This window comes from Amphiura filiformis, chromosome 4, assembly GCF_039555335.1.
Source record: "Amphiura filiformis chromosome 4, Afil_fr2py, whole genome shotgun sequence".
NCBI lineage: Eukaryota > Metazoa > Echinodermata > Ophiuroidea > Amphilepidida > Amphiuridae > Amphiura > Amphiura filiformis.
In genome coordinates, this window is record NC_092631.1 from 26,144,931 (window position 1) to 26,163,111 (window position 18,181).

The 18,181-nt window shown below is 36.0% G+C and overlaps 1 protein-coding gene across 1 annotated transcript; it reads right to left on the reverse strand.

Moving 5' to 3' along the window:
- Positions 1-6,737: 6,737 nt before the first annotated feature.
- On the reverse strand, positions 6,738-11,928 carry LOC140149540 (carbohydrate sulfotransferase 1-like). Its single transcript, XM_072171619.1, has 2 exons — positions 11,872-11,928; positions 6,738-8,328 (listed from the first exon to the last, which is right to left on the reverse strand). The coding sequence occupies exons 1-2, from the start codon at positions 11,926-11,928 to the stop codon at positions 7,258-7,260; spliced, it is 1,128 nt and encodes a 375-aa protein (XP_072027720.1). The 3' UTR covers positions 6,738-7,257.
- Positions 11,929-18,181: the final 6,253 nt, after the last annotated feature.

The following is an 18,181-nucleotide window of genomic DNA, read 5'->3' on the forward strand; positions in this document are numbered from 1 at the left end:
ATGACAGCTGACAAATCCAAGTATTTATCCCCTTCTAATCTTCCTCGTAGCCGATTTTTCTTTCAAAGGAGTGGACCTTCATCTATTTCAGTACATATTTTTCAACAATTAAGCCGTACACAGTTTTGCATGACAGGCATGTATGTGAATTCGCAATTTTCGATATGGGCATTGGCATGAATGGTGGTGTTTCACAATACTGTCATGATGTTAAATTGTATTTGTAGGTAACATTCGGCTGCCGAAAGTTAACTACGAATGCTTACTTATTTTGTTAATATCTCAGAACTATTTAAATGCAGGCTATTGAAACTTGGTAGTATTAAAAAGTGTATGTTTGAGGAAGTTTCAAAATATTTCTTCGTGTTGCTGTGAAGGTGAAAATACTAAGAAGGAATCAATTACAGGAAGTAATTAAAATGGGTATCAAAGTTTGATTTCCGTGGTTTGGGAACCTAAGACAGTCGGACTGAAATAATTAATTAGATGTCAAAACTTTGTTCGTGTTGTGGTGAAGTTTGAAACAATTTTTTCGTGTTGTGGTGTAGTTAACATATTTTCTCGTGTTTTGGGGTTTAGAAATATATTTTCGTGTAATCTTATTTTTTCGTGTTTATCGGTTCGATGCACGGTCTCAAAAGGTTCACTTTTTTCGAGACTTCGCTAGGAATATCTGCAATGATTGAAGAAGTACGAACATTGTTGAGGTATGTGGCTAATTTGCATATATGAGTATTCATGAGGGGCGTGGCTAAATTTGCATATATGAATATTCGTGTAATTTTATGCGTGTAAAATATGTTTTCGTGTCACGGTGAAGTATTAAATATTTTTTCGTGTTGCGGTGAAGTTTAAATTATTTGTTCGTGTTACGAGGATATTAATCGTGAAATCTTTTTACGTGTTACGTTGAAGTTGGAACTTTAAAAGTACCCAAGTACGATCTAGAGAGACATGAACGACACGTATACCCTGAAGGAGAAGAAGAAGAAGAGAAAAGAAGAAGAAGAGAAAAGAAGAAGAGAAAAAAAAAGAAAAAGAAAGAAAAAGAAACACGAAAAAAAACACGCAACACGAAAACTCATTCAATACCTCGTGAACATGCTGCTGAAAAGTTTCGGCATCTAATTAATTATTTCAGTCCGACTGTCTTAGGTTTCCAAACCACGGAAATCAAATTTTGATACCCATTTTAATTACTTCCTGTAAGTAATTTTTTCTTAGTATTTTCAAAATAATTTAAACTTCATTGCAACATGAAAAAAGATTTCTTAACGGCAACATGGAAAAATACTTTCAACTTCACCGCAACACGAAGAAATATTTCATACTTCCTCAAACACGAAAAAAGATTTCAAACTTCAACGTAACACGAATAAATTACACGAAAAAAGATTTCAAACTTCCCCAAACACGCAAAAATATTTCTTATCGACAACACGAAAAAAATATTTGACACGATTAAAGATTACACGAAAAAATATTTCAAACTTCCTCAAACACGAAACAATATTTCAAACTTCAACGTAACACGAAAAAATTTTCCGTTTTTACCGCAACACGAAAAAATATTTTACACAAATTAAAATTACACGGAAAAATATTTCAAACTTCTTCATTAATATTCATGCTAATTAACCACGCCTGTTTCCTGAATATTCAAATTAGCCACACCTACCTCATTAAAATTCATGAGCTCATGAATATTCATAACGTCGATAGAGTCTGCCCTACTTCTTAAAGCCTTAATGTACGATCTTTTTTCAGAATATACCTTTATTGTTTTCAAAACCGATTTTTTGGCATATTTGTAATACTTACACATGTTCCAACTTAAATATATGAGCAAACTGTCAAATTCGCCCTATTTGTATAGTAAAACGGGATGATTTTCTGTTGGTCCGACATATTATCAGTCTGCCGCCTGGACAACCAATTCTTTAGAAATGCTTAGTCGCGCTAAAAGTCGATCGATACATGTAAAAATCAGCACAATTCAGAGATACACCTTTTTGCTATGAAATTAATTTTCTCGGTCAAATATAAAGCAATATTTTTTTTTTTCTTCAGTAATGTCAGTTAAAAACTTGGTGCTTGGATATACATTTTTTTAAAATCCTGGTGTTAAAATTAAGCATCAAATTGTGGCTTTTAGTGTGATATTTTTGATTTTTATAGGCCTTGAATTCGCCTGCGAGCTTTTTACGGAATTCATGTTTTAGTGTCTCAAACTAACATAGTTTGCTAAAGAAAGATATTTCCCACCTCTGTAAAGCACATCGTGTGGGTCTATATGTTATAGTTTTGTCAGAATTTCCGTTTTGTTTTACCCTTTTTCCATTCAGTCTCCGAAAATGTCAAACTAAGTAAAAGTAGGCAATGGTGAGTACTTTTATCTCGAGAGCAACCAGCTGAAATAGTCGATATTTCCTTTGTTGTTATCCAGGTCAATTTTTCATTGAAAGCCAATTGCCCGACCAGCGATTAAATCCCCAATTGGGTGTTCTGGTTAAACATGATCAGTAGGAGCGCTATAGGTCTGGGAATTTCTTTGCTATATTGAAGTTCTGGCAACACTATAGCCATGCCGGTATTCCTATTAAACCCAGGGATATCGATCCACAATGCTAGTACTAGCCTTTAGATTTCACGTGTTGATTTAGAAATTGTTTCAGCCGATGGTGAAATCAAAACGGAAATTCTGACAAAACTATGATATATAGCTCACGGTGATGTGCTTTAGAAAGTTGGGGAAAATCCTTCATTAGCGAACTATATTACTTTGAAAAGCTAAAAGGTTGATCCAAGAAAAAGCTCGCAGGCCGAGCTGAAGCCTATAAAAATCGAATATCTTACACTAAATGACTGAATTTCAGGCCTAAGTTTAACACCAGGATTTTAAAAAAAAAATCAGTATCAAGCATTATAGTTTTTCCAGCCATTTACTGAAAAATGAAAATTATTGCTTTTCATTTGGCTGAGAAAAAATTTTTACACTGAAAAGGTGTAACTCAAAATTTTGCTCATTTCAACACCAATTTCGATCGTTTGTATTGCCTCATTAAATGACTGAGTGAGCCTTGCAGAACAAAAGAATCCGTTGTGCAGGTAGCTGACTGTTATCATAATTTTTAGATTATGATAATTATGTCAGAACGACTCGCAAATCGTAGTCTCCTACAAAGCCAGTTTGGTTACGCTCCCTCCACATGTGGGCTGCGTAGAAGACTAACAGTTCGCCGTCCTAATCCAAATAGTGCGAGATATTTCGAGTGATAGAGGTGAAGTTTATGATGTTGTTTCTTTGCAAATTCCAAATGTTTTTCGGGTCCAAATGTATTGGGAACTTTCATAATGATTGCATATTATCATTTTGGAAGAAAAAAAGAAAAATCTAAAAATTTAAAAAGATGTTTTTTCATATTATCGTTTCATGTGAAATTGAAAATATACATCATGATTATTACTTTCAGTGAAACTGTTGCATGTTGATAAATCCTGAAGGGATCTGGAATGAGCAATTTGAGCGTTTCGACAGTATTTTTTGTGGGATATGAGAGCACATCAGATATATCGAATTGCATTCTGAATACGAAGAATGTCTTTCTGATATCAAATAATTTTCCTTTTTTGAAATTCACGATATAATACAAATTTTATGACAAATTATTAAAATTTGATATTTTTCACATTTTTGATATATAAATAATAATGATATATTCTTAAAGTGTATGTATCTGGGAGGAAAAGCCGACGATCAATTGAAAATTTTGACCTTTTATATTGAAGATATGCATTTTTTTCCCCAAAAGACCTATTTTTTTTGGTGTTTTGGGAAAAAATCCATATCTTCAATACAAAAGGTCAAAATTTTCAATTGATCGTCGGCTTTTCATCCCACCTACATACACTTTAAGTATAAATCATCAGATTTATAAAGTTTACTTCAAGTACTGTTAAATATCAATTTTTAATGCGTGCGTCTTGAACTCAAAAACTGACAAAAATTCTGATTTTATATGTGCCGAACTATAGCGCAGCGTAGGCTAGCTGCACTCACTCGTGGAGGCAGTCTAAAAGCAGCCTGACCTCATGGCGTATACATGCTCACTCACACACAGAGAGATCAATTACCAGGCTATTGTCAGTAGTCTTAGTCGGATGTCCCTCGGCTCATTATGCGTCTCAAAACTATTAAACAGGTCGGAACAAAATGGCCATGCGTGGCTGTGGATTCAACCTACCATGGCGATTTCTGCCATGAAGATATCGGGGCGATGACACTGTGTGATGTACAAGGGGTATATCGGTGTAGACTTTACATCCCAAATTGGGAGTCATTCAGTGTGGAACCTTTATAAAGAGCTAAAAAGGGGGTTATTTGGTGTGAACTGGTAAAGAATTAGGATCATTGGGTGGTGTTTTAATTTGTCAAAAATATCATATTTTTCAATTTCAGTCCAAAATGAAGATGAATTTGAGCATTTAGCCAGGGACCTTGTATGGAGGGACTGGAAACGCCTTCCATCCATTGTACCATGCGAGTTGCTGGTTTACAAATTATCCTCAGTTGAGCAAGCATGAATAATACGTTGATCAATAGACCCTAGTACGAATCCAAGCACAGTTACAACACTGCGCTTGTCTTGTACATTGCGAAATGAGCCTACATGTTTGCTAGTATAATGACAGACTCTAGAAATGCCAACATAAATCTTCAAAGAACATCATCTTAAGAATTATTTCAGTATCGAAAAAATATAATTGTGTTTGTTCTAGCATTCTCTATACAAAATTATCACATTTTGTCTCCAAAATCCTATGTAAATGATTCTCGATGCTACACAGAAATTATTTTCGACAAAGGATAGACATTTTACACAATTTGTCATAACTTCAAAAGATATTGGAATACTTTGATGCGTTTTTGATATTTTGTAGAGCAGATGAGTAAATAATAAAATTCAAACATCGCGCCCTGGGCGCAACTCGCATACAATCGAAGGTCGTGAAAGATAATCTGATAACAATAGCTTGACAATAGCTATCAATAATCCCGTTTTCAGTCCCTTCATACACGGTCCCTGATTTAGCGGACCAGTACGCGCGAAGTGAGCAATATTTTGCAATGTTACCCTGTTTTAGTCTAAAACATAATGTAAAGCCTATTTACATGGGCTCAAAACTGGAAGAATCCATTGAAATAATGAAGACCATTATGTTGCTCGTGAAATTTGCCATATTTTATTACCAAGGTCAATACACTTTGAACAAGATTTGACCATTTTTATGTTAATTAGCATTTGGGGCCCTGTGGGCCCATAAATAGATGATATAATGGGCTCATGTATGAATGTTTAATGGTTAAAGGCTATCAGTGTACCGACTTAGGACCCTGTGACTGCTCTATTTGCTAAGATACGGCCCGGTGTGGTTTTTTTTTCGTACATCATAATTTATTTGTAAATTTTGATTTTTTTCCCCCGTTTTTCATATTCACGGAATACAGCAAAACACAGTAAAAATAAAAGATTTTCTGAAAAATCCATTGATTTTACCACATGCGTTACAAATATGATGTACGAAAAATATATCGCGGCCCGGGCATAGATAACTAAATACAAGAAATACAATATCTATGCACTATTGCCCTGTAATTGCCCGGGCATATAAGAAGGGGTAGACTAAAACACAACAAATGCAATATCTATTATGTCCCGTTTTCACGGGCATTTATAGATATTAATTTGTCAATCAATCAAGTAAAATGTGTTTTTGTCATAATTAGTACTCACGCGTACGAACGTATCAGCAAATTTAAATGCGATTATGCCTAGGTATCTCAGCATATTATCATCAAACCATGATAAGTAGTGAATATGTTAATTTGATAATATCATAAATACTGTAATAACACTTTGCAAGATAAGAAACAAGGGTATGCAATATTGAGAGGAAATGCATTATTTTGGTAATTTAAACCATTTTTGACAACAATAAAAATTTACCTGCTGAATTTTTAGAAATATAAGATATTTGAAACAAATTGATATGACTGTAATAACAAAACTTTGTGAAACCAAGGATTTTTGAACTATGACTTCTTTGAAAAGGTTGTCACGAAAAAGATGTTTTGTATTCCACACTTTTAACATTTTTTAAAGAAAATTGGAGCATTAGTTTATGTTCTACTCAAAAATTCACCAAAAACCATGTCTCAAAAACATTAATTATGTCGTATTTGCAAAACGTTGAAATTGCTGTATCACATAACGACGTATTTGCCGATTATCTACACATTGCGCAAACCCAGTATGTCAATTAGAAGAATTGCCGTTTCACATAGTGACGTATTTGCGCGACTTTATCATTGCACGGTAAAATTGCTGTTTTGTCCTTGCGCATCTGTTTCACATAGCGACGTATTTGCTCGACGTATTTGTCATTTGAACGGCGACATTGACATTAGTCCTTTTCACATAGTGACGTATTTTATTTAATATTGACTTTTTGCAGAATAAGTTATGCTCTAATAGTGATAAGTGAGTTACATTGAAAATATGGTATACATGGTATATTTGCATTACTTTTAACCAGGCTTTAATCGACAACAATGTTTTAATCAAGAGAATGCAGCAAATGAAAATCGCTCAATTTTCAAATTTGTTGGCTTTTAGCAGATCGCTTCCTTAACATTCCTAAAAAGAGGTTTAAAAAAGAAAAAAGAAGCAAGCTTAAAATCAACAACAGGTGGCAACACCAAATTGTCACGGGTAAATGAACAATTTTGCTCCAGATCAGAATTCGGCCTGAAGATGTACTTAGGGTTAGATGCGATACTGCAGCGATCTATCAATAACCCTCACTCAACAGGAGGAGGAGGAAGAGGAGGAGGAGGAGGCCTTCACCCTATGGGCAGCAGAGACATACAATTATGTAATCAAAAAGTTTATCTCAAAATCAACACCATTTTAACAGTTCAATGACCAATTGTGTCACATCTTACACATTTATGGAGGACACCATTAATAATAATCACTCGTTTCATGCAGTGACGGATGTTTGACGTATGGTATACAAAAGACGTTGAAAGTTCCGTATAATACAGAGTGATTTCACACCATTAAATAGAAATACTGTTAAGTCCACGCTAATTAATAATTATTAGTCATAGGGTATTTTATTTAGGACATCGGTACACATCACAACGTGGAAATCAGGAAATGTAGCTTACTGTTGTTGCCTTGCAACTGCTGTCTACTGTATAGTTATATCTCTTCCTAATGTGTTCAATCCTTGTGATGGAACTGTAAAATCAAGTAAGAATTTTTCTTTAGCTAAAAGTTTGTAGCCAAGTAACTCCATAACATCTGCACATAAAGATTGTACCTGCTGTAATTCTTCATTGTTCAAGTAGCGACGCCAATTTGATGCGGCTTTTGCGGAGTTTTTAGAAAGTCCCATGTTGTTATCATTCTGGTATGAAGCATTTGTATTGGTGTTCAGCCATTGGATGACAACCTCTGGGGTCTGAAGTCCAAGAAAAGAGTAGAGTTCTTTAGCGATACGCTTCGGGTTAGCAGAAAAATCCTCGTACCTTATCAATTTATATCGATTTTTAAGTACATTCGGCTGAAGAAGTGCAAGTTGAATGTCGGCATGTAATTGATCACAATACTCATTAATTGATCCTGTCCGACCGATTCGCTTCAAAATATTCAAACTTTTCAATTGAGGCCTTACTTTCAATTCACCCCGTAAGTATGATTCAAATTCCATGACAGCAGATCGCCCATAACTCATCATTCGTCGCGAGTTTGCCACACCCCGCGGGTCTCTCACATATTGGATGATCTTCACATTTTCATGGTGATCGGTGTTCTCTAGAAACTGTACGACATCTTTTAAAGTAGTTCGAATGGTTTTCGTAGCAACATAACCCTTGTAACTTAAACACATTTTTCTAAGCATCTGTGCTTGGCTATCAAATTTGGTGTCAGCATTAACTCTAACGACAGAAAGATTTTTTGTAAAATGAACTCCTACATCAAAATTAAGAAAAGAAGAAGCAAACCGCTCGGAAAATTCACAGCGAAGAATCCGCTCCAGTAATTTTGCACTTGTATTTTCATAATTCTGAAGTTGTCCGTTGATATCTTCTAAATTATTAAAAACTTTCAATGGTTCGAAAATATAAAACATGTCAGGATTCTTATTGAATAATTGTCCGATGAATGTTGAACCAGTTCGATATTGTGCCAAAATGATGACAACTGTCGAGCTGTTTACCAAACCTCTGCTACTTGGCGTTGCGGATGTATAGTCAACCTATCATGTGATGATAAATGTGGCTGTAGATTGATGTCGTCATTATCATACCGACCCTGAGTTAGTGTCATTCTATCCCATTCTTGAATCTTGGAAATCCACCATGTTGCAGATATGAGAAAGAGTATAATTAAGATGGGAATTACCTTTTTTGCCCAAATCATTTCGTAGTTTTTAAATTTCGCAGACAGTTTACTTTTCATGTGGTTTAGCCTGTAGCGAAGTCTTGATGTGTTATCAGCAACAATTATTGTGAAATTACACCGCAGTGTGGATATGACACACACGGCAACGCAAACCATCAATCGGTTATAATAATGAAAATAATTATCGACCTAACGTTGGTGGCCGCCGTCAGTTTTGCGAATTTTGCCTGTTTTTTAATAATAGGGCAAAGCGCCACCATACGAGTTTGACAAAAATCGGAAACGGCGAACTTCTGTGTCCCGTAAGCCATTATATTGGTTGTCGAGAAACTGTCTCCTAATTATTTGACACGGGAAGTACTCTTTGAAATAGTAATTTTGAATTACGAAGGAAATGCGTGAAAAAGTATAGGGTCCAAAATCATGATGTGCACGAAATACTTAAAGGTCCCAAGGCCAGTTCATCCCTAAAGTGTAAAAGTGTGAGATACGTCATTAAAACTTTCATCAGATATTTTTAGAATTAGAGAATAGGTAAAAAACAAGGAAATGTGTAGTTTTGACAAAGTTGAAGACCCATTCAAGAACATCTGGTTAATTTCTCTACTTCCCAGCAAACACAAAACGTTTTCGACACCATTTGCAAAAGGTTATAAAATGTTGTCAGAAAACGTTTAAATGTCGGGTTATATAAAGGGTACATAAAGGGTGCAAAACATTTTCATAACATTAAAAAACATTTGTTATAACCTACTGCAAATTATGTTATTTAAGTGTTGACAAAATATTTGGCAAAAACTGTTTGCAAAAAATAGTTTACAATAATATTTTGAAAACATTTAAAAATATTGTTGCAGTGTGTTTTCGTCTTTGTGTATGCTGGGTTAGTACAGATATTACAGTTACATGTCATCATCATCAATCGGCTGCGGAGCAGGCGACTACAAGCCTTTTCCAACTATTGCGATCTTTGGCAAGTGCAGCATCCTTTCTCCCAGGTATCTCCCAGGTGTTGCTGGACATACTGTAAGAACAGTGTGCGCTGCCGTCCCGGTTTCCTCTTCCCATGTGGTGGAATATAAAGGGCATATTCTTTCACAGGCTCGTCGTCTTCAAGACGCAGTATATGGCCGAGAAATTTGAGTTGATGAATTTTGACTCTGGCAACCAGTGGAGTGGTGTTGGTCAAATTGTAGATGGTTTCATTTGGAATCCGATCCACACGCTTGCTGTTTAACATGACTCTGTAGCAAGATGTTGCAAATGCATTGATCTTGTTTTCCATGTCCTTGGTGATTATCCATGACTCACACCCGTACAGAAAGACAGTAACACATGTTGTCTCAAACAGCTTGATTTTTGTTATGATTGGCAGGAATGGACTTCATCAAAGGCGTTCCAGTTTCCAGAAAGCTGCCCAGGCTAGTGTTTCTTCTTTTTAGGCCTCCAGCACTAGATCCCATCTTGGAACCCAAGTACTTGAAGTCTGTGACATGGTTGATGGAAATGATGGTACTACCATAGACTTCAAGTGTTGGTTGGACGTTACAGTTTGCAGTCAGTCATATGTTTTGTCTTAGGTGCGCTGATGACATGGCCTAGATCTGTTGCTGCAGTTGCAGTCCTAGTAAGTTGCGACTGTGCCCGGACTGTGGAAGATTCCAACAGGGCAATATCATCAGCAAAATCCAGGTCATTCAGCATCCTAGCAGGATACCTGCTTGACCGACGTGGGTAGGTAAAAATTTCAGCGTCAATTCCAGAAATTGATTTCTTCAGAAGGTAATGTATCAGGATAATGAACAGGAATGGTGCTAACACATAACCCTGAAGCACTCCAGTTGTTACTTGGAAAGGCTCTGAGATACTTCCATCTACCATAACGGCACTATCGGAGTCCTTGTAGAGCACCTGGATGGCATTTACCACAACCTTTGGTATTCCATAATGCCGCAGCACTGAAAACATGAAGGACCTGTTGATGGAGTCGAAGGCTTTTTTGAAGTCCACTAGAGTGAATGTCAAGGGAAGTTGGTACACCTTGAAGCCTTCCATGATCCTCCCTCCTCAAAATGTGTATTTGCTGAGCCAAGCTGTGACCTGATCTAAAGCCGGCCTGATTGCTTCTCAGTAAAGGATCAATGTGAGTTCGGATCCTGTTCAAAAGGATCTTGTTGTACACTTTTGCGGCAAGGGACATAAGCGACATATCACGGTAGTTTGTCATGAGAGAGAGATCGATTTTCTTTGGTAGAGAAATGATTACATTTGTGACCCATTGACGTGGCGGTGTCAGCGTTGAGAATACTTCCATGCAGAATTCGAGAATCACATCAATCATGCTATCCCCTCATCCTTGAAGTGCTTCAGCAGTTATAGCACAGTCCAATGCTGTTGCTATTGCTTAGACTACGTCTTCACGAGTTGGGGGCTCAGTGATGATAGGAAGATCTTCAACAGCTGGTGCAGGAAGTTCTGAAGCTGTTGTTCCACTGTCGTTGTTAAGGAGTGAGCTAAAATATTCCTTCAATTCCTCAAGCAGTTCATGTGGTGGTGTAATTCCCCATCTCGTCGGCCAGCTTCAGGTCTTCCATCTACTTATTGAGGGTAGCAAGCATGTCAGCTTTATAAGAGTTGTTAAGGCTGGTGTTCAAATTCCTCCATCTTTCTCTAACTTGACGAGACTTTGAAATGGAGTTCCGCTTTTTGGCCTCATCCCTTTCAAGTTTAAGTCTGATGGTTGTCTGATACCCAACTTGGCAGTCCGCATGGCTCATGTTTTCCAATAACTTTCTCAGCAACTTCACGGAACCGCTGTTTCAAAGGACTCATATCTATCAGAGATAGGTGTGGCGTCATCCATGCTCAAGACCTGGAATCTGTTTGATAGCTCCAGCTGAAATTCCTCCTTTGTATCAGGATCTTGCAACTTCTTCCAGTTGAATTTTGGTCTCTTGCAAGGTTTTCCTTTGCTTGTTTGCAGACTGGCAGCTTGACGGACGCTCACAATACGATGATCGGAGTCCACTTTTACTGAGTTGTATGCTCGACAGTTGCGGAGAGAATTTACCCACTTGCTGTTTATTAGAATGTGATCTAACTGTGCATGGGTTGATCCAGCTGGATGGGTTCAATCAGAGACGGTTCCTGGGTTGGGGGATCTCATCTGGGCCGGTCTGAGATTGTACTCCTTGCAAGTGTTGACCAGACGCTCACCATTGTCATTGGTTGAATCATGGTAGCAGTATGGACCAATGACCCAAGAATAGGAAAGATGACTATCTGTTCCTATTCTGGACCTTGAAACTAAACTAGCCCAACCGGAAAAACAGCACCCGATCTTACCGCACTGTTCTCCAACAGTTTAAGGACAAAGTCCGGCCGGAACATAACTCACAAGAGCTCTTAAAAGACCTGGTATTAAACCTAACCTAACAAATGCCATGAACACCATGATATGAGTAACTAGTATAAGGAGAAAGAACGGATCAATAGCAAATAGGATTATTGATTGGTTTAAAGGATGTTTGACTGGCACTACCAAAATGAGATACATGTAGCAGCCAATTGAGGTACCTATGAATACGACCTTTATGCACATTTACACTGTAACTTAGAACACAATTTGCCAACCTTATGGCTCATTCGTGGTGTACGGTCACAATTGTGGTTATTATCATTGCATAGTCTTGCTGAAAGCCTTACATCCAATATTATATAATTGGTTGCAAACATACTGGGTATGAGCTTTATTATGTGAATATGATAGTTTGGCAGCACCTATGGCAAATGAAACATCACCAGCCTTAAAGGGAGTGTTCATAAATACTTTTGTGTGTGCGGGTGGAAAATATGTGAAATTAGGTAAAAAACATGTATTTGACTAAATTAATATTCAGCAGACTGTTTGCCCAAATGTTGAGCAACATGAAGTTGACTCAACTGATTTAGTCGAAATGTTTATTCATCATTTAGCAGCAGGTTATTCCTTCCCTTTTAAGTAAAATGTCGTTCTTGAACCTCTGCTCCGGATAGTTTGACTTTATATTCCTAACCCTTCAAAAGAATGCAATCAAGATTCATGTAATTGTGGTGTTGTTACCATTTAATTCACATAAAAGAACACAGCATCTTCAAGAACAATTTTTTGTCTTCTTTTCGTTCTCTGGTTTGTCGAGGAATCCAAGTGATACCACTTTATATGGTATGGCCCCGAAAGTGACATGTTCAAAAATCAGAAGTCCTCTAATGTCACTGTCACAATTGTCAAGGGTACAAAATTAAATTGCTCCAAAACTGTCTAACAAATGGCTACAAATTCTTCATCTATCATCAGAATTAAACTACTCAAGAAAAGTTTATCTGCAATATTAAGTTACCAGAATATGGAGTGACAAAGATCAATACTAGCCATTAGCTCTTATGTGAAATTTAGATCACAAAGCACACTTAAACCAGACATCAGCGATTGTGCAAACTTTTTTAAAACAATTTGCATCATTTTCTATGCAAATCAGAGCAAATTTTTTTTCTGACCTTTGTACAATTTGGTTATTTACTTTTCACCTAAGTATACGTTTGATAATGTTCATCATGTCCTCTACACCACAGATACCAGGTAGTCCACTTTGTTCCTTTCCCCCTCAGATCCCAGGTAGTCCAACTTGAGTGTCTAGAGTTGCAAAACTCTCTTCCTGTATAAGATCAAAAAGGATAAAACAAAAAACTCACTGTGAGAACAGGGCTCTTGAGAGAAAAACATGTGAGTATAGATGAGTTGACTTCTGACGTCAATGCCTGACAGTATGCGCACACATCATCACAATTTCCATTGTTTTTTGCCTGGCAGTATGCGAGCGCATCATATTTTGTTCAGGGCTTGTGTTTTCAAAACTCACAATAAGGCTATTGAACAGTGCAGTGGTTGCCTTGGGTTCACTCAAGTATATCGATATACCAGTCCCTTGTCTTTGTTGATAAACATTTAGGTCATCTCATCTATAGAGTGCTTGCACGAAAGGTCATTAGTTCAAATCATCCTCCAGACACGTTCCATAAGATATGCTAATGCATGTAGTACAAAGAATTACTTCGATCAAAAAATGCCACTTAAACAGATGATTGGTATTTTACTACATGCATTTGCATGTGCTCTGGAGCGTGTCTAGAGGATGATTTGAAATTTTATGATCTTCCGTGTAATCACCCTATGTGCTAAAATTGCCCCCCCTTTAACCGGCCAAAAATTCTTGCCCCCCCGGCTTGCCAAAAAAAATCAAAGCCCCTCCCCACCATTTTTTCACCCCTGAGAGGGGGGTATAATTATTGGACAGCCCAACACGTACAAGTAGGTACTGCTGCATGGGCACAATTGGCTTGCCAAACAATCAAAGCCCCCCTTAATCCAGGGAAGGGGGCATAATTATCGCACAGGCCCTACCACATGTACATTGCATAATATGTGGCCTATACATATCTAAATGTTCAAGTAGCTAAAGAGGGTAGTGGGCAAGTCGCATGATAATACAATAAAACATGTGATATGTATGAATGGTTGTGGAATCGATCTAGAGACCTCTGTCATCTTAAGCTATCTTAAGCGCGCTTCAGACTCCGTATTGTACGTACAATATTGTATGTACAATACTTTTCGTGACGTCAAAAAGTATTACACGTGCAATAAATAGTATGTACCGGGAAAATATATATTTTGCTACAATCATTGGTTGCTTAATTGATACGGTGTTGCCAAATTTCTAAGAGTGGTAAATTTAGTGAGTGTTCGTGCACGGAATGATGAACATCGTTTTATGTCTTCTTGTATTCAACTGTACTTAATATTAAAACTAAGGCCTATTAATACTAATAATATTAATAATATTAAAATTGTAATAATAATATAAATGGCACATTCAGTTTTTATTTATTTATTTAGGCCTATTTGTTTATTTATTTATTTATTTATTTATTTAGGCCTATTTGTTTATTTATTTATTTATTTATTTATTTATTTATTTATTTATTTATTGGTTGATTGATTGGTTGATTGATTGATTGATTGATTGATTGATTACTGATTGATTAATTGATTTAGCGATTCATTTATACCGACATTTAGTCATATATTGATTTAGTCAGTTTCTTAAGTATTATTTGTAGGCCTATGTATTTATTCTGGTTTTGATTTGATTTATACTGATATTTTCTTTGTTTTTTAAAGGTTTGGCATATAACATTATACATTATAACACGTTGTGTTATGAATTTGCAACAGCTTTTTACATGTTGATATCGTTGAGGCATGTTATGATGGTGTATGTTATAGACCTACTTATGATCATCCCAATACATCCATAAACGTGTTAATGTGAAATGAGATTACTTGAAATATATATTTCAGAGTTGAAAGAGTTTCCACTATACGAACATATTTCTGAAATATGTCTCTCTGATTGGTTGATTGTCAAGAGGATTACGGCATCCTCAAAGCCTCATGCTGTAATTCTCTAATCGATATCTATTATAGGACCGATCTTTTGAAATCCATACAACCGTGTCAAATGAAATAGTCTCGGATATGTCTCTCTGATTGGTTGATTGTCAAGAGGATTACGGCATCCTCAAAGCCTCATGCTGTAATTCTCTAATCGATATCTATTATAGGACCGATCTTTTGAAATCCATACAACCGTGTCAAATGAAATAGTTTGTGGACCGATACAACGTTGATACGTCAGATTTCGGAATTGTATTAAAAATAGGCACAAATCACATTGAACAGGTTGAATGGTGGCAAAAGTAGATAAAATAACTATGGGTCGAATTTACATTAATCAGTGTCCTGGGCCAGGATAACATTTAGGACTCCTTCGCATTCTAAAACAATACTTTGAACCGGAACTTTGAACACCAAAATGTCCTTGCTTTCATTTTCTCATTTAATTTAATTAATTTCTTTATCCACTGGCTCTGTGGTAAATCCGGTATTGCCAAATATTTATCGTCCATTACCCGTGTTAATCTATTTATTTATTAAAATGCACCATCTATTAAATTCCTGTAATACAACATAGGCCTAGTGTATTTGATAACAAATTTGTTTTTATTTTTGATTGGAATTTGGGTGCCATTACACGATTTCATATTATATAAAATATGTTTGGGCATGGCGGAATTAGTATATGATTAAAAATAGACATACTCTTAGGCCCCCTTTTTTAATGTTTGTACATTATTAATATTAATATTTATGCACAAAATGCAAACGAATGTATATATATTTTATTGTTTTGTAAACATTAAATTTGATGTTTACTCATAATTATGTCTGGAAAGTCAGGGAAAAACTAAAGAGTATCGGTATTTAGTTTCCTGGGAAAGTGGATCAGATGAGCAGTGATTAAAAACATTCACCCTAAATCTTTATTTGATTTTTATTTTTTTATGAATTTATTAGGCCTACTGGTAAAGTGCAGAAAAAACCTCCAAATGCACTCTAGGATTTTTCAGCAGCAGCAGTAGAAATTTATCTTGCATAGATTTTCTGGTGTCCTCGCTTGGATTTAGCAAACAATGAACCGTCAGGGTTATAGCGCGTTATTTAATCTGATTCAACTAGTCGTGGCACGTATATTTATTGCACGTGCAATAATTTTTGACGTCACGAAAAGTATTGTACATACAATATTGTACGTACAATACGGAGTCTGAAGCTAGCCTTAGAACTGTCACTTCAATTGTTATACCGTTCCGGTTGGTTTGTTACATACACTCTATATTATAATATCAGCATGGTCGTATGCAGGGTAGGGTAAATGCATTATATTAGCATACCTGACGAAGTAAGCTTAAATTCAGTTGCACTACGTTAACCAACTTTAGCATGCCAAACATGAAAAGTTCATTGAATCACACAATTACACAATAATTGCATAACCTACGGGTCAAAATATAATCATACTTCAATAAAAATAAAGCTCTTACCTTCAAGAATGGGGGAAATTTCCGCTAAACCCCAGCTATATATCATAATACAGGTCTTTCAACTCGGCTGGACGCACGTGGTCGACAACGCAACGTTACATACGATTGAAAGCAACGCGGAGTAACTCCACACATGCCACTGCGTGCAACGTGGCAGTTAACGTAACGTTGAGCTAGACTTCCAACCCTGGTTAAAAATAAGTACAAATAAAGTATACTTTATGTGTACTTTTAAGTACTTTTATTGTACTTTTCGAGTTAAAAGTACAATTAAAGTATACTTTGAATGTACTTTTTCTCCCCTTTGTTAAAATTTTTTGTACTTTTATTATACTTTTTCTATACTTTATTTGTACTTTTCTTTGACTCCAAAGATTTTGCCCATCAACAAGTACTTTATTTGTACTTTTCTGTACTTAATTTGTACTTTTCTTGGACTTAAACATTTTTGAACATCATGAAATGTACTTAAAATATACTTTTTCAGACTCAGACATTTTTTTAAAAGCACCATTGTACTTAATTTGTACTTTTCTGGGACTTAAACATTTAGGAGGTCACCAACTGTACTTTTAATATACTTTTTAGTGTACTTAATTTGTACTTTTCTTGGATTAGCATTTGACCTGATATGCAAATTGTCACATGACAATATTGTTGTGGATTTGAAAAATAACTGTCATTCAGTTTGGAGCTGTTTTTGACATGGCATATTAAGATGGGAGCTCTCATTTTGTGGATTTTACATGGATACAATTATGCTATGACTTGGATTTCTGATTGCATTCAATGGACACAAAAGAAGGTACCATGTATTTGTTATTGTTTAAAATATTTTGTACACCAAGAAATGCCATATAATGCTGATAATTGGGTAAGCTTACACGCTCATTCAGCTTCATTCATGAGTGCCCATGCAGTCAAAACATACAACACTGCTGAATTCTCCGTACCCATATGGTCAATGGTATAATGTGCTATGTTTGAGGAATTCAATAACCTCAACGATAGACATTGGCAACTCTGTTGCATGGCATCACAAGACTCAACTGCACAGACTATACAGATAACTCGAAACATTGTATAAAGTGCTACCAGTGGCATGCATGAACATATAGGTCTACATATGAAACCACATTACAACTGTTTTTACATGATCTGCATTAGCTACTTTTGAACAAAGAAATTTGTTGTCTACAAGATATCAGGTCCAGAACTGTATCACCAACTTGTAATCTCCGTTCTGCTACACAAAGACTTCTTCAAGAAACAGCTACATGTAGTTGCCAGAAACTAGTGGGGCAATTAACAGATCATTTCATGTTTCAGCTGCACAAATTTCGAACAACCTGCGATTTTCAGTTCGCTCCACCAAGAACATAATTGTGTAATTTCAAAGCAAATAACTTGTAAACACATTTGTTCCAAAATGCCTATACCCGGGCTTGATGCATGAACTATTCAACATTGATCTGATTTTGTATTGATTTATATTATAATATTGTTAATGTATTATTGTACATTTGTTGTTGATGTGTTGCAATAATGTGCCCCGGAGGGAGGGACAAGGCATTTGAACTTGACATGTGTGGTGTTACCTGGACAAGAAACCAACCATGGTAGTTAAAAGAATATTCTTTGTCTAATTTCTTACAACAAGAAAATTTTCAAATTTAATCATATGTTAAGTATAATTTATTAAGCCATATGTAGAGCATGGTATA